Here is a 26,360-nt window from a genome sequence, read left to right on the forward strand (position 1 = left end):
GCCTCTCTAGAAAGAGAGGTAGCCTGATGTATTTTTCCTTACGTAAGTTCTTTTTTACAAAGTACCGATGCAAGTTGTATCTTTCCTCATTTTTTATTTATCAAGTGTGTAATTTAATGATGATCTGCTATCGCTGTAAACTCTGAAGTTTTCCTGAGCTTAAAAAGAGTAAGTGTTCCACATGTTTTCAGGTTTAATTCATTCATGAAAATCGATGCGCTGCTACTGGCTAAATCAAAAGACCCCTCACTGACCGTGCGTTGTGTGCCAGTAGGCAGTTGCTGTCCATCAGCTGATATGCAATAACTTGTTACTTTGCAGTCTCTTTCTTTGTGTTTGAGCTCCTGCTTTCCTGGAAAAGTTTTTTTATATTCAAGCCAAGACTTGAAAATATCAGAAGAATCCATTTCAGACTTAACAGCAACACCCAGCACATTTGGTGGGTGTTTTTCATGGTTAGTACTAAGGAGATAGTATTCAATAAACAGATGATTTTGTATTGGTCAGTGTAATTCAGACAACCTTAGTGCATAAGCTTTAGTAATTTACTGTTGTTTATCTGTTTTGTGTATACATATGCATAAGGGAAAAACAAGATTTTTTTATGTTTTTGCAAAGGCATCATAAATGGTATTAGCTATATGATGCGTATTACCAGATGTTAGTACTCCATAGGACAACAGAAGCTTCATTTTTGTCTTTTCCTTTATCAAAGGAGTAGAAACACTTCTACCGTAAGCATTACCAGTTTTGTATTTTTCTCTCTTTTTTTTTTGCTGAAAAGAAAGAAGTACACTGCTACATGACCATTTTTAAACCTCATATGTATGTTCTATTTGAAGATGCGAACGTATTTTATTATAGCTATGGTGTGCTAATTGTTAATAGTATGCTACTGTTCCATTTAGAAATAAAAAAAAAATCAAAGATGACTACAACTTTAAATTGGGTTTTAATAAAGAAAACCATTCTTTAGGTACATTAATGTAAAAAGGAAGAGAATACTTCTGGCAGGCTCACTTTATTCAGCTACTCCTGAAATAGCTTAGTTTGCCAAAATCCACTCAAGTGTTTTTTCAGTAAGTAATCTCCTGTTGTGATGGCAAGTAAAGCATCATCTGTACCTCTTTTATCACTAATATTAAGGGAAGGGAATAGATTTGTTCACTGATGAGCATGTTGCCATTGCAATTTTTAAAGTCTTAACTCATAGCTGTTTCCTAGCAGTTTATTTAAAAGACAAAAAACCCCACCTTGTTGTCACAGAGGTTGAGATGTCAGATGCAGTCTGGCTGTTTAATCACTCTACCGCCTTTACTCCAGTGCAGCTCTAATGTAATCCTACTTCCCTTCTTTACAAAAGCAAACTTTATCTTAGATCTAATTTTCTGGAAAGAAAATTTATTTCTTTTTGTATCAGTTATAAAATGAAGTTGGACGCCAGGGAAAACGTGTGTAAATAAGGAAAAATGAATGTATGCCAGCTTCTCCCTTTCATTTCTGATAAGATTTCTAGAATGTATGTTGGTTTCTCTTTATGATGCAAGAATGTTAACGTCTTGACCAGGAACCTGTTTTCTCTCTAAGACATCTGAGCTTTCTGCAAATATTTGAAACACTTCAGACTCGTGCACTGGTCTCTGAACATTTACTGGGCTCTCACGGAGGTAGATGAGGATAGATGCCTCTTTTTGTTATGGAATCCAGATTACAGTACAGACCTGATCTTACCACCTTCTCCACATTGCATCTGTAGCTGAAATGACTCCTCTGCCCTCTGGAAGGAAGTTGGAGCATGTCCTACTCTAAGGCCATGCCTCAATGTACTGTAGAGACAGTGATAGAAGACAGTATGGCACAGATATTCTTCCTGATTTTTAGGCTTCCTTTTTCTTAATTCTTTACCTGTCCATGCTCAAGAGAAGATAGCAAAGCCAATCTTATTTGAGAGGCGTCTCACACCCTCTGGGATGACAAAACTTATGCCTCATGTCAAAAGCTATTAAGGAGTCTGTTCCGTTCTTGTGTTAATCAACATGTCTGTAAACTAAGGCCAGAGCTTGAGTTTGAGTAGTATCACATGCTTATTTCTGCTCTTAAATTACTGGCGTGCCCCATGGCATGGTTTGGGCCGATGCCTGTGAGCATTCCCTAAGCCACAGCCCAGGGCATGGATAAGGCAGCACAAGGGACTGTGCACAGGAGTCATATGGATAAGACTGCCAGGATTGAGTGGGAATGTTTAGCTGGATGGACAGAAGCGTGCCACACTGCTCTTCCGGCCCGGGAATGGTCCTGGCAAGTTTTATTTATGACTGTACACATAGCCATTCAGTCCACTCCACAGCATCACAAATGGATGTTGTGTTCAGTTTTCTGAAGAAGAGGTCATTTGAGTGGAAACATTTATTTCACTTACTACTCCAGCCCTTCCAAGAGCCCTTCCGACAACAGCAGAGCTGGCTAAAACTGAGGATCTCCATGTTCTCCATTAGACATTAGTCCATGCTCTCCATTAGATTCAAAAACCAGCAATCCTTCTGTATCACTACTGGAAATCCCTACAACCTGTACAAACAATAGCTTTTCAATGTGTCATCCATCCTTGTGGTGTTAAGAAAAGTACTGCCTGCGATAATAACTGGGCTGGAAAACCTTTATCACTAGCACAGTGTTTGGAAAGTACTTTCATATAGATTAAAAGGCCCACAGTGAGCAGAAAACCCTCACTTCTGTACTAGATACAGGAGTAACTTTACTATCTTTATAATAAAAAACCTAGTGTGACCAGTACAAAATTTTTCATGTAAATGGATCCCATGAGTGTGATATATATGGTGTATGTGTGTCGGCAATGCAAGCATTTATTTCATACAGACATACGATTGTATTAGGTTTCTAAATTAGTTACAGCACTGTTGGCAGAAGACATAAGCTTTGTAATAAGATTTGTGCGCAGAGTGGAACTATTTTAAAAAATTGAGGGGTTTGTTTCAAAATAAAGCTAAGCAGAGAAGGTCATATGAGCTTTCCTTTGCAGAAGCGTAGAGTTTTCCAACCAGTACAGTTTTCAAGCCACCATGTCGTCCTCAGTTATTTGCCGTGCCGCATGCCAGTGCGTGTGGTCTGGCTTCCTCCAGAGCAGGTGCCAGGCTCTGACTTTGCAATTCAGGTGTAATCAAATCCCCTGTCTTGGGGCTTGCACAAAGATCAGGAAAACTCTGTGCATATTCTGCCAAACCTTGCAGTTGTAGAGTTTTAGCACGTCATGAGTTGAGCTGTTCATAGCACAAAAGAACTGGGCACAAGGGGGTGCAAGATCATCTCAGCTCCTGGTTTTTCTCCTTACGACCTGTGGCATTGAGCTGCTTGTCTCTCTGACAGGGTTTTAGTGGATGGGTAAGTATGTTATATAGCAAAGGATTGTTGGAGGGCTTGAAAACCATTTACATGTGTTTGCACTCAAAGCCTGATCTCCTTTCATTTCTACAATGTGGATGCTGTCCCCTTTCATACAACTCTCTGTCACCAGTGTACAAATGGGGAGGCCGACCGACAGAAAGGCAGGAAGGTCGTTCACCAAGTGCACCTACCGTGTCAGTAACAGCAGCACTAGGATGAGAAACTTAGTCTTTCAAGTTCAGGGTGTGCTTGCTGGGGCTGTGGTCCCCACAGAGAGACCCCTGAGCCACCTGGTCGTGGGAGCCATAGCACCTCAACATTTTCAGTTACGAGTTGGATCATGTGTCTGTATGTGGCTCAGAAGAAATTACTTCTCTTATTAGTCAGGCATTGGGCGTTCGGTCTGTGTGACGTTTGGTGCTAACCAGTGGGAGGACAGCCTGGCCCTTTGGGAGAGTCATCCTTCTGCCACCTCTCCATCCTTCTGGCACCTGCTTCTGTCTGTCTTCACAACTTGTCTTTGCGCCTCTCTCTCCTTTTCTCTTTTTTTCTTTTTCTGATATTCCCTTCAGCATCTGCCAGTTGTCCACTTACTGTCTGGGGGTTTCACTGTTACCTTTCTTCTGTTCCCTCCCTAAAGTAAAGAAAGGCGTGATTAGCACTGCCAGGCAAGGTGTCTCTTGGCTTTCAACTTTGCACCTCCCCACAGGCACACCACTAAAATTAGGGAGGGGAGGGGAAATGGACATAAATAACGCTTCAGCTCTCTGCGGCCTCAAAGCGCAGGTGCCTGAACTAGTTGCAGGATGGGCCAAAATGCAGACTTGCTTGTACACATTTGCCCACCGGGCAGCAGCGCACCATGTCTCCCGCCTCACGGGGCTCATGGGCAGAGCAAACGCCCTCCTTCACTACGCCCGTGTTTTGCCTCAGAGAAATGGGAAGATAAAATTTAATATAGAAGCAGAAGAGAAAAGAAAGCAAATTTCCTCCAGAAATCAGACCTTGCTGACTCCTCAGCACATCCTCTTCAACACTGAAAGCAGCACTAAAATCTTTCAGGGTAAAATGTTAGAAAACCAGCATCCCTGCATAGACATTTCACGGGCAGTGCTGCAGGATTTTTCCCAGTTCATGAAAGCTTAAAAATCCCTGCCACAAAACCCTCTACTTCTCCCATTTAATAGACTTAGTTCTGTTCCTTTATATGAAGCGTCTAGATTTTATAGCATTTCACTAGGTCTCTCGTTGCAGCTTTTGAACCTTAAATTAAATTGGGATTCATTAATACATTTACAAAAGGGAAAAAGGAGAGAATACAATAGAGGTGTGCTGGGAACAGACCATAAGAAGGACCTAGAGCACAAATACACACCAAAATGACTGTTTTTTTCTGGCTGGTATGACTAGTCTTCATGTAAAGGAAAGTTTTAGATCCTGAGAGTCTGCGGGCAACAGGAGTATTTACAGTAGATTTCTATAAGCTGAAGGTATGCATTTTGGTAGCAACATACAATTTTGGAAGTTACAATACTCCCAACGTAAGTCATCAAGCAAACAAATTCCTTACTACTTATTAGGTAATGTAGATAATTGCCTTTTTTTTTTTTTTCCTAAAGATTGTTTTAATTTTAAAACCAGTAGTTATTTGTAACTAAGCAGGGCTGCCCTGTCTTTCTTTTACAAGTACAAGTTTTTGAGCCTTGTATACAGGTTTTGGTTGTTGAAACAGCTGTGCTGACTTGGAGATGCATTTGTTTCTGTTCGTATGAACAGCAGCAGTTTTCTGGGTATCTTTAGTCTGAAAGTAAGTAAAGAGGATTGGGCTTTTATAATTTCAAAGATTTATTAATGAAGAGCAGTTACCTGAACATTAATTTTTGCTTTGGCGCTTTTTTCCCCCTTTAGGTTTTATGGCAGGCATACAAAGGAACCCCCAAATGTCACAGTATGGACCTCAGCAAACTGGACCTTCCATGTCACCACACCCCTCACCTGGAGGCCAGGTGCATCCTGGAATCGGTAGCTTTCAGCAGAGTAATTCAAGTGGTACTTATGGGCCTCAGATGAGCCAGTATGGACCACAAGGTAAAATGCTTGCTGATAATATATGTGATAATTTATATATATATATTTGTTATATATATTAGGTAGATAAATAGCGTATGTAGGTACACGCACACAACACCCTCCTCCAAAAAACCTAAACAAACAAAACTGTCATTCAGAGGTGGAGCTGCACATTGTGGAAGAAGCTGCTTCTGTTATTAGCGTCTTTCTCTGTATAAAAATAGTGACCTTAAATTGGGCAAGGAAATGATGAATCTGTTGCATTGCCAGGGCCATTGTTTAGGAACCGAAGCATGTAATCTCTGCGACGAGGCCATGTTTGACCAAGCATGGAATAAGGGTCACAACACCAATCCCAAAATAGGACTTCTTTTCTTAGATGGAATCCCAAGGCCAATCTGAAATTGCGTGGTGACTGTGAGGGTTAAAGCCTTCTAATGAGCATAATAATACAGTGGCTACTGTAGGAACATAATATTGAGCTCTAATGCCTACAGTTTGTGAATTTTAACTAACCCTTCAGATTGAGAGGACAGTTCCTTCTATTTCGCTTGTTCGACAGAATTGTTGGAGTACTAAAACAAAAATAGAATACACAATTTCTGCCCCTGGACATTCAATGCGTACAACCTTGAACTTGTCTATTGTTTTGCCTTTAATGGATAACCTTTATAAAGTATGCATCTGTTTAGGGGTTTAATGAACTTGAAGTCAAGCCACAGAATATATAAGGGGCAGTATTTTCTTTCAAGGTACATAAAGAAGCTTTTCTATTTCAGCACTTCCTACTATTGCTTTCTTACTTAAAATCTTCAAAAAGGACTGGACCCAGTGATGGGAAATTCTGTAAGGGCTCGGTGGCTTGCCCATGCTAGCAAGGACGGTTATTTTAGTCTCTGGAGTTTCTGAGAACTAGTTCTGACGTTTGGTTGCAAGGAGCCTGGCTGCCCTGTGCAATGTTCCTTTCTGTTTCATCTCTGGGTCGCGTTTGTTGTAGTGTTCTGAGCGCAGGGCTACAAGCCAAGATTTCCCAGTGTCTAATTTTGGCTCTGCCTTTTACACCATCTTTCAACTTAGGCAAGTAGATTCATTTCTCTGCTTCGCTTTCCTTAACTGTAAAATGGGGCTAGTAATGCCTTATAGCCATGTGTGAAGATTAATTACCTAACTCCAGTTGACTGGTGCTTTCCTTTTATTTGGAAAGCATTTTGCAGCCATAAAATGCTGCCCAAGTGCTTATTTTTATCTGCACAGTGAGCAACTAGCTTAACTGGTAAAAATCCAGTGGATTTATGATGTGCTATCCTGACTTCCAGCTGTACTGCTGCTGCTGAGATTCCGAACCATGGGAATAGTGGGTGTCAAGTGCAGTAAAACATTAGCCATCCACACTGATTGAATGGAAAGGTTTTTGTACTAAATCAATGCATTTAAGTAACACGCCGAATACTACTTTCTTTTTTGCTTGAGTTCAGCAGTTCTTTTCCTCCCTCTGTAGATGAAAGTGCCTATGTAATGATTTTATGGGTCGTGGTCAGGAAGAAACGGCTATTAAAAAGTGAACTTGAGGGGCAGGAAGAAAATGAGCATCATTGTCATTAACAGGCCATTTCAGAAGGGTCTGGTGAATAGTGTGATGGATGAAAAGCGTGTTCTTCTGCCAGGTCTTGGAGAGTACCAGTGATCCCGTGCACTGGTCATGATAAAATTAGGGCCTTGCAGACTTTCAGCTCTACAGGTAACAAATAGAGCAGAAGAATACTATGTTTTCACCAGGCTAATGTAACCATTAATAAAATTTGGGGGTGAAGATAGTGATATTTCAAAGTCATGTATTTACCGGGATTTAAGTTTTTTATAGCATTTTTCATTTTTAATGAAAGTAATCTGTAATTGCATCTCTTAACATTCGCTCTTACAAAGCACAGTTATACGCCAGCAATGATGAATATATAATAATGGGACCCCATTTGCCTTCTATTGCCGAAATAACAAATATATTAAAAATTACCTGGGTTGCGACTGAGTTAATAAATTATTGAACTAGAATAACTCTCAGGGATTTTCTTTGCTTTACGTGTTTTGTTCACATAGGCATTACTCCAGAATATTGTTAAGCATAGGCTGAGTTCAACGGGACTACTTGTATTTTTATGTATGTGCCAGAGCTTTCTGTGACATTAAGCTTTTAGCTTGAATGCTAGATTTCACTATGTGCTGTCCCAAAAACCGTTGCTGAAGGCTAGTGTCCTTTCTCTGCAGTAGAATTGCTCACCATAGTAAAGACTACACCAGTAAGTTTGGGTTGGAGGAATTAACCCCCAGTTCGTGAGAGCAGAATGACCCATTTCATGCATATGGTTGATTTATTTGGTTTTCATGTGTTTACATGACACTTAGATCTATAATAAGAGTAGAATATATTTTCCCAGGAAGCAATTCTGTACTGGCGACCCAGTCCAATCCTGTGAAACCATTTCCTACAGAAATAAAAAATGGCTTTGGCTCCACACTTCTGCATGTCTGTGATACAACACAGGAACATGCAGTACAGAACATTAGTTTTAATTTTTTATTAAATCCCAGCATTTTCCTGTCCCCAAGAATAAAAAAAAAAAAAAAGCGGTGTGAGAATGAAAGTTGTTACTGAAAGACACAGTGTCTTTGGTTTGTATTTAGACAACATCTAGCTCGGGGGCTAATGAAACTCTGGTCTATGACCTGAGCATCAAACTGCTGCCACAGCAAAATGTCCCTTAAAGGCACTCTGGAGAGCAGTCAGATGCTGTAGTCAGTTGGGTCTTTTAAGACTGGGGGAGAGAAAAACTTCCTGTGGATCAGTAAAACGCGTCACAAATGCATCCTGTCTCCCTAACTTTTCCTGCTCAATTCAGCAGTAAAACTGTTCTGTTTGGGTATAACAGAAATAAACCACTACTGCATATGTTTGAACCACAACCTCAGAACTTCACAGTTAAGTTAAAAACTCTTTTGTTCCTGGTAAAGTAATATGAATTGCCTTTTTGTGCTTTGTAACCTTGAATGCTGGACTTACTTCACAACAGCACTTTCCTATCTAGCGCCCACTGATTTTAACCCTAGATTTTAATTTAAGTGGTAGCACCTTAAGGATGAGATACATGAAGTATCTCAAGAGTCTGGCCCTCAGAATCCAGATGCACGTATGCAACAGCCTGTGGAGTTAAGACTTAAATATCAACTGTATCTACTGAAGTCCTCTAGGTAAAATAGTTTCAGAGGAATTCAGAGCAATACGAATAAATAGCCTGTACAAGAAAGACTTTATGGTTAAGTGCACATGTAAACAATTCTAACATGATTTTAAGATACTATTTTTAGTACTGTGAATCTGAGCTATGTCTCTCAAGCAGAGAGCAAAACTAACAGGTAGTTCTCAAATTCCCCTCTTTTCAGCTTGCCTAGAAATGGCAAGATATCAGAGCACTTTGTTCAGCAAACCTGGACAAAGTGGACCAGAGTTTCAGCAGTAAGTATGAACATCTGTCTTTGGCAGGTTATTAGTAGGCTTTTTTATATTTTATCTTCATTACACACTTGTTTTGTTCCTGATTCAAGTTACTGCTTTGTTTTTTCTCATGCATTTGAGATGTCATCTCTCTGGGTACAATTTTGCTCTGCTGAGGAGGAGTTGGAATCAAAAATCCCTCGGGTATGGAGGGGAGGAGTTGTTCAGCTGCTGTTGCCAGGCTTGTACCCACTTGAAAAGTGTGGGCTCTTGGACTTGGCTGCCTGACACGTCCAGCTGATGTGGGCTGGCCTAGCATCTGCTGCATTCATTGTGTTTAATGCTGCATCCATCTGTTTTCTGTCAAAGCCACTGCCAACAAATTACTAATCTATTAGAGAAACATGGAAATAAGATTGCACTCCTCATTCCTGGCAATTCCTCTTGTATTTTGTTTGGCTTTTATTTTGCCTGGGTTTTTTTTTTGTGGTCTGGGAAAGGTGTAAGAATAGCTAGTACTTGAGGTATTGAGGAAATGCTTAGGGAAAAAAAAAACATGGAAAAAACATTGAAACTTGTTTTCCTTACTCAAAAGATACCACTTCCCTGTGCTCTTGGATGTGGATCCCTGGAGATGAATGATTATGAGCTATTTTAACTGAGCCACATATTTTTATGGAGAAGATTCCACTGTTTTTTCTGTGTTGTGCGTATGCTGGAGGAGCCAAAACACGAAAGAAGAGATTTTTTGTCCCAATTCAAAATAGCATCAAAACAGCAATAGTGTTTAGCATTGGTGCTTGCTCCTCCAAGCATGCTGCTGAACCATACTTCGTAGACCCTAACTGACAAAACAAATTGGCTTTATGTAAATCGGACTGACAGTAGCTCCCAGTGATTATGGATATCAGGCCTGCTAGTCTAGGGAGGGAATTCACTTCTCTTTGGAAGCAGTGTTACTAATAGCGTGTACATAAAATGTGTTAACTGGCTGTGCATAATCTTTGAGCACATATATACCCCATCTTGCTGCATTACATTTTTCTTGCACAAAGCAGCTGGAAAAACAGAGCAACATCTGAGTTGTGTGTTACATCTTTAACACTAAGCAGAGCCGTATGAAACTAGTGAACCCTTCGGTTTGTGGTCACATACGTTGGATCGGGAGTGTGGCTTGAGCAGGTCCAGCAGCCAAAACTCTGGCTAGGGGCGATAGCTCACTGAACAGAAAATAGTCAGCTGCCAGCGGCCAAGCCTAGAGGAGGAGGAGAAGTGACAAGGCAGTCTGAAGTCAGCATAAAACTGAATCTGGGAGCCTTTCATCTCTGTTGAGCCACATATTGGGGATCCTTCTACGAAGACCCCCAGGCAGAAACTTGCTTTCTAAAACAGAAGAGAATTTTTGCTCCATTTCCTTGGGAAGCGTGGGTCTCTCACGTTCTTGCTGAGGAGAACTTGTAGCAGAGTGAGTCAGTTACCGGGTCGGGAGGATTAGCCAAAGCAGAGCAGCAGGAGCATATGAATTAATTATGTGTGCATTCAAATGATGGATGAATATATTTATTTTAAATATAAACAGGAGTTGCATGCCACTGACTGCTCTGCCTGGTAGCTGAGGTCTGAGGAGAGATGTGGCTGATCTCCACGTTCAGAGGAAGAGTCCAAGGGCTGCTGCCTTTGAACGAGCGTGGGAATATCTGAGAGTAGTCAGGAAACTCTGCTCTGCGGCATCCCACAGGGAGGGAACGGGTCGTGTTTCCACTAATCTGGATGAGATGGAAATAAAGACAAGTCAAAACTGATGACTGAAGTAGTGTAATGTGATCCATTTCCTAAAATACTTTTCTATCATATCTTTACCTTTTTTTCTCTCTTTCTCATGCTTCTTGGGTTTGTTTCTGTAACACTGAATGCTGCACACTCACTTTTTCTTGAGCTTTCAACATGATAGGCGAATCAGCACTAAAATGAGTTAAGCTGCTGCAAGCAGAGCAGTGCTCTGCTCCAGTGGCAACATAGATTGGGGTCAGCCAGGTTTTCATGCCGTCCTTCATAAGGCACCTGTATATATTAGCATCTTTGTACTTTACTGATTACTCTTGAAATACTAGTTTTCCCAGAAGAAGTGTGCTGTAAACTACCACCCCTTCTGCTGGTATAGCCAAACTTTGAACTTAACAGAAAGGCAGGGTAGGGCTGGAGGGAGCGGGAATGTTCCTCGGGGCCTGGCAGCTGTCCTCACCGGTCCATGCCAAAGCATCTCTGACACAAACAGGCAGAATGGTTAGGAGCAAGAAGCTGATGAGAATAGCCTGTTGGTGAAATTGCAGAAAGATAAAGAATGAGAACATGGAATTACAAAATTAAGGTTCTCCCTTGAGCGTATGTAATGGGTTTCTTGCATGCCACATATCTCTTTACTGCATAAGGTGGTTTTGTACCGTGTGCTATGTCATTAAGCCTCTGGAGGCTATGCTTTTCTGTATTTGCTGTTATCCCATGACATATATTAGGAAGAAGATGTTTGAGGGTACATGAAAATTAAGTTCACAGGATCATTCCGTTTGGAAGGGTGCTCAGGAGTTGTTCTTGGCTGACCTTGTATTCAAATCGGGGTCAGGTACAAGATCAGAGCAGGTTACTCATGGCTTTATCCAGCTGGGTCTTGAAAACCTCCAAGGAGGGAGTCTGCACCACTCGCTTGGGCAGCTTGTTCCACTGCTTGTCTGTACTCATGGTGAAAAAGTTGTTCTGACTTTGAAGCCAGCGTGGTTCACTTCAGTTCACATATATAAGTTCTGCAGCTGCTAACTTCCTAAACAGAAATATTTGCTCAGAAGTTTAATGTTTTTCTCTGTGCTTTTATCATTTTGTTCAGGAAACTACTCCAGACCACCGACATACAGCGGCGTGCCCAACACAAGTTACAGTGGCCCAGGACCTGGCATGGGTCTAAATGCCAACAGTCAGATGCATGGACAGGGGCCAAGCCAGCCTTGCGGTACCATGCCCCTGGGACGGATGCCATCAGCTGGGATGCAGAGCAGACCATTTCCTGGAAACATGAGCAGTATGACCCCCAATTCTCCTGGCATGTCTCAGCAGGGAGGCCCAGGGATGGGCCCACCCATGCCAACTGTGAATCGTAAGGCACAGGAGGCGGCTGCTGCAGTGATGCAGGCTGCTGCAAACTCCGCTCAGAGCAGGTATGCAGCTAGGTGAAAGGAGTTTAAACGAGTAGGAATGTTTTTCTTGTCATTTCTGAAGTAATGGCACTGTATAGGTGTATGCATCTGCATTTATATGTGTTCTGTCCATGCCCTTATCTCTGGGAGGAGATGGTGTGTGGGAAGAATGCTCTTCCTTAAACGTAAGGGGAAAGTATGCTGTTGTGTGTTTGAATTATCCTCTCAAAAATCAGCTGTGACAACGGAGATGATGGCCACTTCCAGTTTGGTTCTTGGCACTGTAGGCTTTAGGAAAACCCACAGGGTTGCAGTGACATTAGGAGATGAAAACAAGCCCTCTGCAACTTAAAATTGATTAGCTAGATATATATTTTTTATCTCCAGTAGAGAGAAGGCCAACATGTCCTTGGCAGCTTGCCCCTGCAAGGGAGTAAGGAAGCTTAGGAGGCTGCCCATCAATTCTTGCATTTACTGCCATGTTGTACGCAGCAGCACTGATCGCCGTTCTCCTCTACAGGATGTTCTTGTTCCTAGGCAGGCATGCAGAGAGGGAGAGGAGGACAGGCTGAGGGGAGCAGCTGGAAGGGAAGGGTGGAAGGAGGTGTAAAAACAATCTGTAGTTATCTGGAGTTGATAACTGCCACCTATGCATCCATAAGAGAGAACCTGCCAACAGGATTGTAGAGGTTGGAGCCATCATCTGTCTTCTTGTCTCCCCATTGGGCAGCATAATTCCATGTTGCCTTTTGTGCGTGGATTTTGGCAAAGGCAGTTTTCTGTCCATGATTATTCTTAAGATGCCTGAATACTTGCAATGAAATAATATTTTCTGGGAAATTTTTCAGATGAAGTAATTTCCACATTTCCCTGGACTCAAATAACTCGTGTGTATTTACGATCTTTTTCTGTTACGAGAAGTTGCATTACATTTGAGAATTACACAAAGCTGGTTGCACTGTTCTGGTAAGAATGTTTATGCGTGTATGTGTGTATTAAGCATCTTGCATTTATTTATGCATATGCATACACAGATGCACGTATAGGCATACAGGTATTTATCATTCAAGACCAGTGTTTCTGGACACTAGAGTCACTCTAATTCAAGACGCAATGTAAAACTAGAAATAGGAAGCTACTGTGTCCCTGTATCTGTTACTTTCTTTTTTTGCGAGTTTGGAAGGCAGGTGGCTTCCAGTGATAAGCAAGAGCAAACTTTTAAAACAATAACAGTAAATTTAGTGTACTTCATGTTCTTGTTCAGTAAAATAGAACCACGCTGCCTTAAAATAGACCGTACTCCAGCAGTTATCTGTGAACCAGCAGTCTCTTGCTTGTGTTATTTTTTTAACAGACCTGTCTAGTAGGATTTACAAAAGTCTGCTTCTGTCTGTCTGGTTTAGGCTGTAAGCTGATAGGTCAGGCACGAAGGAATAAATGGGCCATCACTGCAGCTGCAGGAACACTTTCTTTATAATCACATAATGAAAGCAAAAGCTCATGTTTGTTGGTCTTTACAGCAAGAAGAGACTTTGTGTTAAGCAGAAAGTATTTGATTGTGATTCAACTTACACTTTGGGCATAGTGTGTCGTGTTTGATCAAAAACTAGGTTAAATGATTACTGCTCCTATCTCACCTCTTCCTTTTGTAAAACTGCTTTTGGTTTCTAGCTTTGCCTGGACAAAACTGCACCATTTCTGAGCATTTTCATCACATACTGCCCATTCCAGTAATCCAGCACCTGTGGAAGGGCTGTGCAGTCATCGAATCTCTATTGCAAGTACTGGCAAAAGGGCTATTTATAAACTGCAAATTGAGCGAAACCTGTCACACCCCTCTGATGCCAAGGAGTTGCAAGCACACCGTTTTCCTCTTTGATCTCAAGTCAGCTGTAGAGAAGAAAGCATAATGGCTTTTGGCTATTCTTGCAAGTCCTCCATACTTGCATATGGAAGGAGTGTTACTCATATTTGTGATACAGAGCAAATCCAAAGAGGCTGTTCTTTTGTTTTGCCTTAGGCCACCATACATTAGGTCGCCGGCTTATCCCAGCCAGTCTGGGGCTGGTGGACACCTCATGTTTTCTTCACAGCACCCCAACTATGTCAACACTCAGGCTCCCTTGATGCACCAGCCTGACCAGTATGGGTAGGTAGCAATGTAGCCTGGACTTGCTGTGGGACCTTGGCAATTTTTAATATTTATCAACATGCCATCTGGCTGCTGAAGGAGTATAAAAATCACGTGAAAGATACACAAATACTTGCATCGTAGAGGGCATTGTAGTTTTTTGTTTCCTTTTTACTCACACCACTGTGATGGTACGATTACAAATCTGCACGTCACTCGCTCACACACCTGCATGGCTTTTGACGCGGCTCCGTTTCCTTGTGCCTGCAAGGGAGATGAAGAACCTGATCACTGAGAAGGAGTGAGATCCCTCTTTCCCCTGACCCAGGCATCATCTTTCTCCTCTTGTTGGCGTTCTTGTCTAGCAACGGTGCTGTGCAACCCTGTTTTCTTGACTTGGTGGTGGTATTGTCATTGCTGCCTGGGCAGTGAGCTGCAACCCCCAAAGTATGATCCCTTTATGAGAGGTAGTGTACTGCAGGAGTGATGATGGGGTTTCTTAACAGGATTTTCAAGCAAGTTTTATTACACTGTAATTGAGTGTGCATGTGTTAGAAAAATTTCAGTTGTCTGCTAGAACAATTTTTAGGAGCACTAAGTATCCAGTGCCAAATATCTGCCTGAAATGCAGCTACTGTTTTCTCACCGGAGTCCTTCACACTGTAATTTCTATAACCATATCATAAATGACGGCACTGGGAGAAAGTATCTACACTGGCTCCCTGCCTGTTGCTCCCTCACAGCTAAGTCCAGCTTCACCTGAGATACAAGTTTCATTGACTTCCCTGCCATCACGTTATTTCAGTTGTTACCTCTGTAGGGAATCTTTAATGCCCAAATTACTGCTGCCTTCACAGTTATTAACAAATTTTAATTACCAGTTTTCTGTAGCTGCTTTTTTTGTTTGGTTTTTTTTCCTTAATAACATGATTCATATATATGCATATGAAAAATTACAAAGCAAAACAAAATATTAGAACACAAGTCTACTGATTCTCCTGTCCAAAAAGCAAAAATTGGTGAAACAGGAGAGCACTCACACTGTACTATTTTGTCTAACTGGAAAGATAGCCACTGTTATATGCCAAAGTGCATGAATAATGTCCAGCCTTTTTCTTTGGATGTCTTGAGTTTATAAGATTCAGTTGTGGGGTTCAAAAGCTGTTGGAATTTTATTACTATAAAACACACCTTCTATGTAAAATTAAGAAGAAAACAAAATGTTTGTCTCAGGGTCATGGTTACACAGCAGTATTTCTGTACAGGTTGGTTGTGATCCCCTTCAAGGTCAACTTGTTGAATCAGTAGCCAAGTATCAGTAGGGGAGGGAAATGTATCTTCAGCTGTTATCCTTTACCAGCTCAGGAGTCTCATTTAGACATAGAAAGCTTGTTTGCCTCTGCCTTGCCAAGCCACACTAAGCAGCTGTGTAAAATTAATTTAAATGGCATGCATCAGAATAAAATCACTTCCACTGGGGCAGAAAATCAATGTTCGTTAACCAGAGCTGGATGATCAAGATCTGAGTGTCAGCCAGTTATACGTAGGTATCATCCTCAGCTCAGACCACCACCCTTTTAATTAGAGAAGATAAAATCATATAAATAAAAGGGGTGGCTGTAGAAGATACTAGGTTTACACCATTTGAATTAGTCTTCGACCTCACCTTGAGGCCTGCTCTATGTTGAGCTTAGATTAATTTCTACAGCTACATAATACCTTCCCTGTTACCTAAAATTTTATGATGTGCTAGTCCGTCTTGTGCATGCAGGCCAGTGTTTCCCAAATGAAGTCTAGCATGTCAGGCTAAAGAAAAGAGACGTGTTTTTAAGACCTCTTCATTGAACCATCAGTATCTGTGGTTTCACACTACCCAGGATGTTTAAGCTTGGCCTGAGTAACAGTTTACAGCAGGCAATGCTAAATAACTTTCTAATACCCTGTGTAGTAATTCCCCTTATTTTCAGGAAGACCATGTGAAGGAATTGCAAAACAGTGGTTTTCTTTTTATATCTGTCTTGGTCTTGGCACACCCATTGACTGGTAAGGGCTGTGTGTTGAAGACCTAATATATCCACTGAACTCCAAGGAACTCTTTTCATAACTTAGGTTGGTGTTGGCGAAGACCCCAAGGGCTGGTTCTGTTGCTGGAGGTTAGAACCCCTCAGAGGCCTCTGAACACCAGGTGGCTCCAAAGAATGAAGTCTTTTATCACACTGTAGTTCTTACAACAATACACGTATTTATAGTGACAGGTAAATATTTATGTGTGTACAGACCTGCGACACAGTAAGCCTTCAGTAAAAGCAAACAATTTTAAGCAAATGAGATAGCATTTTCCCTGTTGATATGAAAGACAGTAAATTCAGCCAGTATCTTCTAGTACCAGCCAATTTTGAGTTAGTTCCTCAGTTTGTAGATGCCCAACTTGAAACTTTCCAGGACTTAGTGTTCACTGTCTGTGAGCTTTTGTTTCCTACAGTAAGTGCCCAGTACACACTTTTGAAAATTGATTATTAGGTTGACACCTGAAGTCAACAGACATTTTTGGAGCTAGATGCTTGTCATCATCATTTTCAGCATCTCTCATGCTAGCAGTGAGTGTCATTCTGAGCATGTCGTCTTAGCAGCTGAAAGTGTGACTGCAGTATATGTATGGAAAGGTAAAAACATAGTTGTGAAATAGCTGGCTTACATGCTGTGAGCAGTGCAGCCTTAGGAAGACGTAATTCAGTACTAGCTGGCTGTAAAATACACATCCAAATGGATGTTAAAATGAGCCTCTTGCTGGTGCAACTACAGTTATCAATACCTGAACTAATCACTATAAAATGAGTTTTGATGTGCCTACATGAGGAGCAATCCTATCTTTGAAGGCAGCGTCTTTGACCTCAATGTACTATACCTTAATATGATTCTCGGGATTGCATGTTGCAATTTTGTAAATTAAAGCAATTTTTTTTAATAGATTGAACGAATTTAGAATTCAGTGTCATTGATTTTAGAGGAGACGATTTAGACATAGCAGTTATTAAACCGAGGAACTGGGATCCAGCTTAGCTATTTGCAACCTCTGGCCATTTTAAATCCTAGTCATTGGGTTGCTAAATTGAGGTGGATAGTTACATTATTGTCTGCTGTTCCCTGTGCCACCTGAGAAATGGTGTTCAGTCTCTATTGTAATGTGTGGTGTGCATTGCATTGACATAGTTTCAGGCACTCTAGAATGTGGTTCTGGTTCTAAACCGCTTAGCAGCCGGTTAGATACTACAGTCTCATTGTGGTGGGGTCAGAAGAATTTAGGTAAGTTTTCGCTCAGTCCTAAAACTGATCTATAAAAGCTGCACTGATAAGAGAGAATTTCTGTTGTACAGAGAAACAGTTCCAGTTAGTGTAAATGAGTTTAAAATGTGCATTTTGTATGTCTTGTTTCTGGTCTATGTGTGTATATATACATGCACATGCACGCTTGCGCACATGCAGGCAGACTAACCTTCCATCAGCATTTCTCTCCCTCTATGTATGTATAATTCATATTCCATGTCGCCGGTGCCAGCAAAGCACTTTTTCCGTATTATTTTCTCCAACAGCAGGGTAATGCAGCACTGCTGATGGCTAGAACATACTGGTGAGGAAATATAGTAATGGACATGGTGCATTAAAGTGTCAAAAGGAAAAAGAACGAGGCGGAAATGGGGAATAAATTTTTTAAAAAGAACAACAGTATAAATAAAAACCAGAACTCTTTTAGGTGTTTTACATCCTAGAGCCTGTCAATTTCTATGCAGTATTTTCCAGTCTGGTCCTTTTGATCTTGAAACTTGGGTTTAAAATTCTAATTGTGATTTTAAAAGCTGCAGTTATGTAGCAGGAAGACTGAAGTGCTACAGTAAAACTTACCGTCTTTAATCCCTGGAGAGTATACATTTTCCATTGTTTTCCCTTTTCCCCTTAAGCTCGGAGGTGCTGTTCTTCTCTGCTGGGAAGTGCGGTGGAGTGCAGGAAGGTTAAGTACTCATTCAAGTTTCTTTGCTTATTCAAACCAGGCTACTTCTAGATGAAAGGCTGCCAACTGTGAAATCCCCAAAGTAAACTAGGCTAAGATAGGACTGGTAGCCATAATTGGAGCCAGTGCCAGGGTACGTTATCTGTTGCCTTTGAAATAAGCCCCTAGCAGAAAGGCTCTTTCTGCCGGGTCTTTTATTTAACATTCAGTCACAGGGAAGGAGTTACTCCTGTTCAAATTCAGGCCATTCACAGTTCTCCAGTCTCAAGGTGTCTGGTCATTTCCCCTCTGCCCTGCTCCTCCGAACACGCGCAGTCTTTGGACTTCCTTTAGGGATCCTGATGGGTCACCCTGAAGTAAGCCCCGCTTTGCTTTCTGTCAGCGCTCTTTGAATATCCAGGCAGTACATTTTGGTCCATGAAACTACATTTGGCTTCCAAAATAAAAAAAAGTCCACGTCCTCCATCAGCTGGATGAAGTGGTATGGCTTCCTGGCCTAAGTGACTGCGTAGTATTTCTGCAGACTCTGAATAGCTGCTGTGCTTGCTCTACCTGAGGCTGGTGGCGTTTCAGTAACGGGGGGAATATTTTCTCTCTACGCCAAGTTTCTGTGTGTTTTGAGGGGTTAAAGTCCAAATATTAATGCTTACCGTAACTGCAGCTTCTAAGGGAGCTATTAACCAATATTGACATATCTTTCTTCAAAAGGACCCATGCTTCTTCCCTCTTCATGAGAAATAGTCATTTATATCAGGCTGATTTTTTTATCCTTTCTTTTTTTGAAAGGGCGCTTCCTTTCTTCACATTTTGCTTTACAGAGCAGAACCATATATGGCTTTTTTCTACCATGTATTAGGAGGGGTGAATTACAACTTAGCCTATATGTATTTATTATAGTAAAGGGAGAGCTGGAAATAACACTTTTGTGATTGATTTTGGGGGGCGGGGGGAGCTATATTTTGTAGATCAGCTCAGAATTGCTGATAAAATCATGTAAGGATTGGAAGAAACTTTACATGCTGAGCTAACCAAAGCCATTTCTTGTGGGAGACAGAGAGAAATATAATTTTATCTGGAATTTTGTTTTACTAAAAGGTAAATCCATCATTTTAGAGCCCTGGATGTCACTATGCTGCAGAGCTCGTGCAGGCAACCAGTGATTTGGGGAGACGTTTTTTTCTTTTTTGGTTACTCATCAATCAAATAGACTGCTGTATGCTGTTCATGCCATTAGAGATTAACCACAGACCTCAAGAGCCCTACTCCTTCCCTCCTTTGGAGAGTAACCATTCTTAAACTGTGAAAGCAGGAGTGCTTTGGGAAGGAAGGGTGATTTTCAGAGTCATGAATGAGAATTTTCAGTCATCTTAGAGACAATTCCATTATTATTGCATCAGGATTATTTTTGGCTTGATTTGGTTATTTAGGAGAGCTGTTGCCCTCTATAGAATCCTTTTGAAACAAAATTGCGGTGTAGGACTCTGTGTTGTTTATTAACATTCTGCCTCGGAGTCAGATGTTACGTAGAAATTCTGTACTTCAAAACGTGATCTTTAGGGCATTAAAAATGCAGTACCTCAGTAATTTTTATTGCCTAAAAATAAAGAATAAGGGAGCACTTTAGATTGAGTACACTTTCTTGGGTGGCAAGGAATGTTTCAGACGAGGAAACTGCGTTTTCACACTGTTTGTCTTTTCGCCTATTAGCCAGAAGATCTGCTAGTTTAAATCACAGCACTAGTCAGGGGAAAAGAAAAAAAAAAACACCAAAACAAAACACACACACAAGAAACCAGGAGAATAGCCATCTGTTTAATGGGACTCATGAAGAAAGCTAATTCCGTGACTGCTCTGTGTGATCTGGCACATACATTGTGCAAGTACAAGATTGTGATTGAACAGCCTAAGATTTTTGTGACAGAAAAGGAGAGACATAACAATGGTAGGAGGGTTTCAGGTTTTAGAGCAGTTTTAAGGTTTTAGGTTGTTTTCCAGTGGTGATAGTTGAGAGAAAATTAAACAGTTTTTTTTTTTAGCAATGCTATCTGGGGAAATATGAATGGGAAGAGCCCTTTACTTTATTGATGGAGTTCACATGGGAGCACCGGTTCTGACTGGACATCTAAGTAACCTTGTAAGAATCATATTAAATGGTAACATAACAGCTATAAGATTTTTTTAATGATGGCCAGCAGTTTCACTAACACATTAAATACCTGTTGCAGTTGTCACAATAGGTTTCAGGCATCTTCTAAGCCAAAGATGAAGAAAAGACCCAGCTGAAACCCTGCTGACATAGGCACCACATCGCTCTTGTGAAACTGTCTGGAGTGCCAAAGTGCCGAGACTGATGGTAATAGTGGTAGTAATAATAATGCTAAACATGTAACAGCTCCAGGCTATTGGGCAAAGATAGGTAAGTGAAAATGTGTCTGTTGGGAAATCCCTTTGGAGAACTTCCTCGCCATGCTGCTGCACACGCACAGTTGCGTTCAGTGTGCTGTCAGCCAGATGACATTTTACTGTGAAAAGATACACTGAAGAGCTGGCATGAAACGATCAGGATTTTATTAGGTTTTCAGTTGGTTGCCAGCACAGTGAGCTCCGTGGAGCCGCAGAGGTGCTCAACAATGGTGCGATGATGTGACTGAACATTGTAAGAACGTGGTGAGAGGCGGCAGGAGGTCCACATCCCCAGGTGGAAGAGGAGGGAGCTCAGGGGTCAAGCCTCTCCCACGGCAGTGCCACACCGGAGGAAACTGATTCAGTGAAACAGGGAGTGTCCCCTTAGCCTCCTGTAGCTTTTCAGCACCGTGCTTTGGTGACCTCCTGGCTGTTCGTGTGCTGGGAGCAGACTCTTATCCACTTTCAAGTAATCATTCTAGGAGAGAGTTCATAAGGCCTTCCGACTTCTTAATACAGCTATTTATAAACATGCACAAAAATAGAAGGTGCATAGCGAGATAGTCATATGAGTCATTCCCTTTTGGATATCAAGTCACACTGGGCTAAATCACCCTTCTTGGCATTCTGGTTCAGCTTGACTGCATCATGCCGTACAGGACAAATTTCTTTTTTTGCTATAAACAAACCCAGTTCATGCGTGCTCATGCTTGCCGGGCAGATTACAGCAGCCCTCTTTTACCCATCACACACTCCACTTGGGCTAAGAAATGTATCTCCTTTTAGTACTCAGATATTATGTCTTATGGAGACAGTGTGCAAGCAGCTGCTGTTAGAGCTGCTGTTTAAATCCACGTTGTCAGGAAGGTAGGCAGGGGTCACTAAGAGCAGAGCTTCAATGGGATTACTAACCATCTGACTTGCCTGCTTTTCAGTAGTCCCGTGTCTTCTGTCACACGGCATTATATTGTATTTATCCAGTACAGGTTGCACTGAGTACAAAGGGCGTAGTTTGCTCTTATACAAATAAATTCAAATGCAGAGGTCTTGCTGCGCTTGTAAGAATGCCGTGCAATAAAGGTATTTCAGGGAATCCCTGTGGACTCCCAAATGCTGCAGTCATGGTGAAATTCAGACCAAAAAATCTTTAATTAAAAAGAGCTTTATAAAAAACAAAATTAAATAGCTGCAACTTACAAAAAATGAAAAAGGGGAAAGAAAAAACAACAAAAAAAACCTGAAAAAAAACCAACCAAAAAAAAAACCTACGGTATTTCACCAAATATCCTTCATGTTTTTCAGTCACACACCCTTATATCATTAGGATCAAATGAAGTTAAGTATTTATTTGTCTGCAGGCTTGCAGTATGTTTTCCTCATTATATTCAACTACTTTATTATTCTTCTGTCCATATTTTAGACCATTATTAATTTTGGATCTCTTCCTCAGTTTTTGTTATCTGTAAAATGGGATAGGGAGATTTGTTCTGATCTCAGCATGCATTCAGCAGTAAAAATGTTTTCTAGTTGTGTTGTTACTAGCGTCAATACTCATGAATTACACGTGCCTCTTATGTGGTTCTTCCAGTGTTTGATGTGGTGTGACACTCCTGAGTTTTATTGGGCTTTAAATGACTACCAAGTAGGTAGCCTGTTGGGCAGATGTTTTCACTGGAAAAATGGTTAATGTGATGACAGTAGCATGTAAACAAAGAATAAGTTTTTGTGGCTGCTTTTCTGAGGGGCTGAGCATCGAATCAGCATGGTAGGATCAACTGATTTTTAAGTTCTCCCTCATGGATTGTTTCTTAGTGAAATCTAAGTAATGGTGATGATGCTAAAGGCGCAAGTATTTGCGTAATCAGAAGAAAAAGGATATATTTAGAAAGGCTATTTCTGTTATTCTTCCAAAAAGTATCTTACACAATAATCTTTAGATCAGCAAGACAAAGAAAAACAGGCAGTATGCTCGGTCGGACTGCAGTGGATTACAAGATGATGTGCGCTATCGCATCTTTATGATGCTAGAAAATTAGTCCCCATTTTAGCATTGCCACTTAGGCCCAGTCATTGGGAAGAATACTGTGGTGTCGGTTCTGTGTGCCTGATGTCAGCAGACACACACGCACACCCCAGTACAAACGTGGGTGCTTTTTCATCTATGTTTCCTAGTGTTTTGTCAGTGTCAATGCATGTCAGAGCTTTTCATGCACGCACACACACACAACTATAACATTTTCTTTTTCCTTCTAACCTGAAAAATGGAAAAAATCTTGTGGCAGACCTAGTGCCTGTCACATCACCAGCTTTCATGGTTGCTTTTTTAAAACTTTGTTATTGCAAGGGGCGAGCTTCCCCCCTAAACAGCAGAGGAAATGTAAATCCAGGTTAGTACACTTACAGTAGCAGCTACCAAGAGGGGAATACTTAGCTTGCAGATATGCTGATGTTAAATTCGTTTGTTTTGTTTACATGGGAACTGCCTTTAATGCCATTTTATAGCTGTTCAAGCCAATATTCAGATTTTGTGTGCCTTGGCCTTCGCTAACAGTGCTGACACACTGATGAACTTCCCATCAAAGCAAAGTAAGCGATGTTGGGGTTTGTTTTCCCTTGCTCTCTTCTCCCTTCTCCAGTTCTCCCATATCCCCTGATGACAGAAACAATTTCACTTCTCCAAGGAAGCCTACAATGTAGCAAGAAGGAAAATCCATAACAAAAGAGGATATGTATCTGCATGCACATGTTTATGTGTAAATTCTCCAGGGAGGAAGCATTCACGGGTCTCACTCCTGAATTACTCTCATTATAATAACCCATTTGGTGTCAAAGTATGACAGATTATAAGCGCTTAAGGCTAGTCCCAGCTCAAGACAGATTTAAATAAAGTACTTCTGGTTATTGTGCAGGTCAGTGTGTTTAAATAACAACCCCCCAAATCATACTTTGACATTTAAAGGAGAGAGGAAATATTGTCATGCTGCAGACCTGGCACAGATAAGCACAGGGCAATTTGGTCAGTACACTGTGATTTGTGAGTGCAGCCTAACGCAGTCATTTTCACAGTTTGTAATCAAGTAGCCACCTTAGCAGTGTGTCAGCATTAAAAAAAAAAATGTTCCTTTTAAAATGTTTACACAAATTACTCCCCTGAGGTGCTGCAGTGCATTCGCTGCAAAACTGATGTAGGTTAAAGATCTGGAGCAGAAATGGCAAACTTCCATGAGCTTGTGGGCCATTTTTTTTTTCACCAGCCTATTGCTCAGGTGGCCAGATCACAGTAACAGGATAATTTTTCAGGTCCAGTGCCCAGGGCAGGATAACTGGGAGAAATCCCTACATTACATGAGTGCTATGGAAAGCATCAGGAAGCACAGTGCAGAGGTGCCTAAATAATAATTGGTGCAAGCTTGTGGCTAGCAGGATGTGTGAGGTGTGACTCAGTGGAAGCTCTTCCCTACCTGAGCTGTGTGCCCCGTCCTGGCTCCTGTCCTTGCAGCATTGCTCCTTCAGCATCGCCCCGCTGTGCCACGCTGCTGGACTGGCGCTCACCCAGCTCCTGGCTGGGGTGGCTGCGTTGGACCCTGGCCCTGCCTCACGGTAGTGTGCACAGGCAGAGGACATGTAGGAAGTCAGACCTCTGGTAGCACCCCGCTTTTGAGGCTCCCCTGTGAATCCTTCCCTTCCTTCAGTCAGACCTGGCTGAGAGGCTCCATGTTCGTGCTGGAGGGACCTTCCTTGTGTTTACCCTGGGAGTAGCATCTCTCTGTATGTTCCTCCCTGCGCTTCCTTCTGCGTCTCCGTTTCATCTCCCTTCTCTAGAGCACCCATCATCCTCCTGGCCCTAAAAACGTTTGGCACCTAGTGAGGATGTTCCCAACCCTTGTCATTCATTCTTCATTTCCATCTACCCTCCCCTCCATTTCCATCTTTTCTGCCCCAAACTCTCCTCACCTCCAGCCCTTCTAGACTCCACCTCCGAACCCTTCTGTTCCCTACACGTTTCTGTCCTCAACTCACCCCAGTGCTCAGGCTGCCACAGGGCTCATTACAGAAGCTGAATCATTTTTTTCTGACTGCATGAAGGGCTTTGTTACAGGTTTAGATGAGGGGTGAGCACAGAGTATCAGATGCATGCCAGAAAATCCACAGAAAGTTGTAGAACTTGATCCCTCTGCACACCGCAAAAACCTGAGCTTTGACATGTTTCTATGTGAAAAGTTGTGCCTTCATTTCCTGTCCTGCTGAGAAGCGTAATCCACTTTTATCATTGTCCATAGCTAAACCACACCTACCTCTGAACTCAGTTTTGTAATTAGTTCAAATTTGTTCCAATCTGAGGAAAACGACAGTAAAAACCTTCATCAGATGGCAACACTGAGGGGGTACTAAATCATGTACCAGCAAGTATTAAACATGAGGGCTGCGGAGTGACTTCTGTGTAGCAGTCAGAGACAACACACTAACCTACTGACGATTTCAGGTCCAATTAAAGGAAGACATCTCAGTATAAGAGACACTGCTCAGCAGCTGTGATCACTGGTGTGCTCCTTTGTATTGTCAGTGCTCTTCTTTCTTACAATTTCTTTGTTCAGCTTTTTAATGATGACCAGATCTTGCATGTCATCTCCTCTCTTTAAATACATGGACTTCTGTATTAGCTCAGAAGACACAATTAGATCTGATGCTACTTGTTTTGCAGAGAAAAGAGATTAAGTGCAGATTAAGCTTCGGGTAGATTGCAAATGAAGGAAAACAAAAGAGCAGAACAGGACTGTCTTAAAGGGAATGTTTTGAATTTGACCGGTTGTATTTTGGACCCAATAGTACACCAGGCTGTCAACAGCACAGTGAAGCTGACAATCTAGGACTGTAGCGTCATTCGGGCTGGAAGGAGCCTCAGGAGGTCTCTGGCCCAACCTCCTCGTCAGATGGCTCAGCTGAGAGCTCAGGGCTTTATCCAGTTGGGTCTTGAAAAACTCCGAGGACAGAGATTGCACAACCTCTGTGTGCCACCAGATCTAGTGCCTGACCATTTTCACTGGGAAACTTACATCCAGTCTGAATTTCTCATGTTTTAACTCTTGCCCATTGTGTCTCATCCTCCCACCATGCCCCACTGTGAAGAGCCCAGCTTCATGTTCTTGCTGACCTTTTAGGCACTGGGGGGCTGCTGTTAAGTTTCTCTCGAAAGCTGTCTCTGCCCCAGGCTGAACTAACCCTCATCCTTCAGCCCGTCCAGGGTGAGTGCTCAAGCCCTGACCATCTAAGGGCCCCTCTGCTAAACTCAGTCCAGTTTAGCATCATCTTTCCTTTACTGGGGGATCCAAAACTGGACGTGATACTCTAGATGGAGTCTAAGGAGCGCCGAGTAAGGGGGGGATGATCCATTCCCTCCATCTCCTGGCTCTGCTCCTGGTCACACAGCCCAGGATGTTGCTGGCCCTCTTCGCTGCCAGGGTACTCTGCTGGCTCACGCTCAGCTCCCTGTCTGCCAAGATGCCCAGGGGCTTTTCAGCAAAGCTGCTTCCCCCAGTCAGGCTTCAGCCGGCACCGCTGCAGGGGGCTCGTCCTTTCCAGGTGCAGGACCTTGCGTTTGTCCCTGTTGACTTTCATAAGGTTTCTGTCAGCACATTCCTCCAGCCTGTCTAGGTCGCCCTGGGTGGCAGCCCTTTC

The 26,360-nt window shown here is 42.0% G+C and overlaps 1 protein-coding gene and 1 long non-coding RNA gene across 10 annotated transcripts in view; one reads left to right on the plus strand and one right to left on the minus strand.

Annotated features, from left to right (window-relative positions):
• ARID1B (AT-rich interaction domain 1B) overlaps window positions 1–26,360 on the plus strand; it is a 337,378-nt gene that overhangs the window by 262,740 nt on the left and 48,278 nt on the right. For all 9 annotated transcript variants that reach the window (XM_064447082.1, XM_064447088.1, XM_064447085.1 and 6 more), the window contains 2 exons: window positions 5,311–5,490; window positions 11,838–12,165. In XM_064447082.1, coding sequence (XP_064303152.1) covers window positions 5,311–5,490; window positions 11,838–12,165 — 508 coding nt within the window. The remainder of the gene's footprint in view (window positions 1–5,310; window positions 5,491–11,837; window positions 12,166–26,360) is intronic.
• On the minus strand, window positions 10,255–18,637 carry LOC135312579 (uncharacterized). The gene is made up of 3 exons (XR_010372185.1): window positions 18,176–18,637; window positions 14,504–14,539; window positions 10,255–10,725 (listed from the first exon to the last, which is right to left on the minus strand). It is a non-coding gene; the product is annotated as an uncharacterized LOC135312579 (long non-coding RNA).

This window comes from Phalacrocorax carbo, chromosome 3, assembly GCF_963921805.1.
Source record: "Phalacrocorax carbo chromosome 3, bPhaCar2.1, whole genome shotgun sequence".
Taxonomy (NCBI): Eukaryota; Metazoa; Chordata; class Aves; order Suliformes; family Phalacrocoracidae; genus Phalacrocorax; species Phalacrocorax carbo.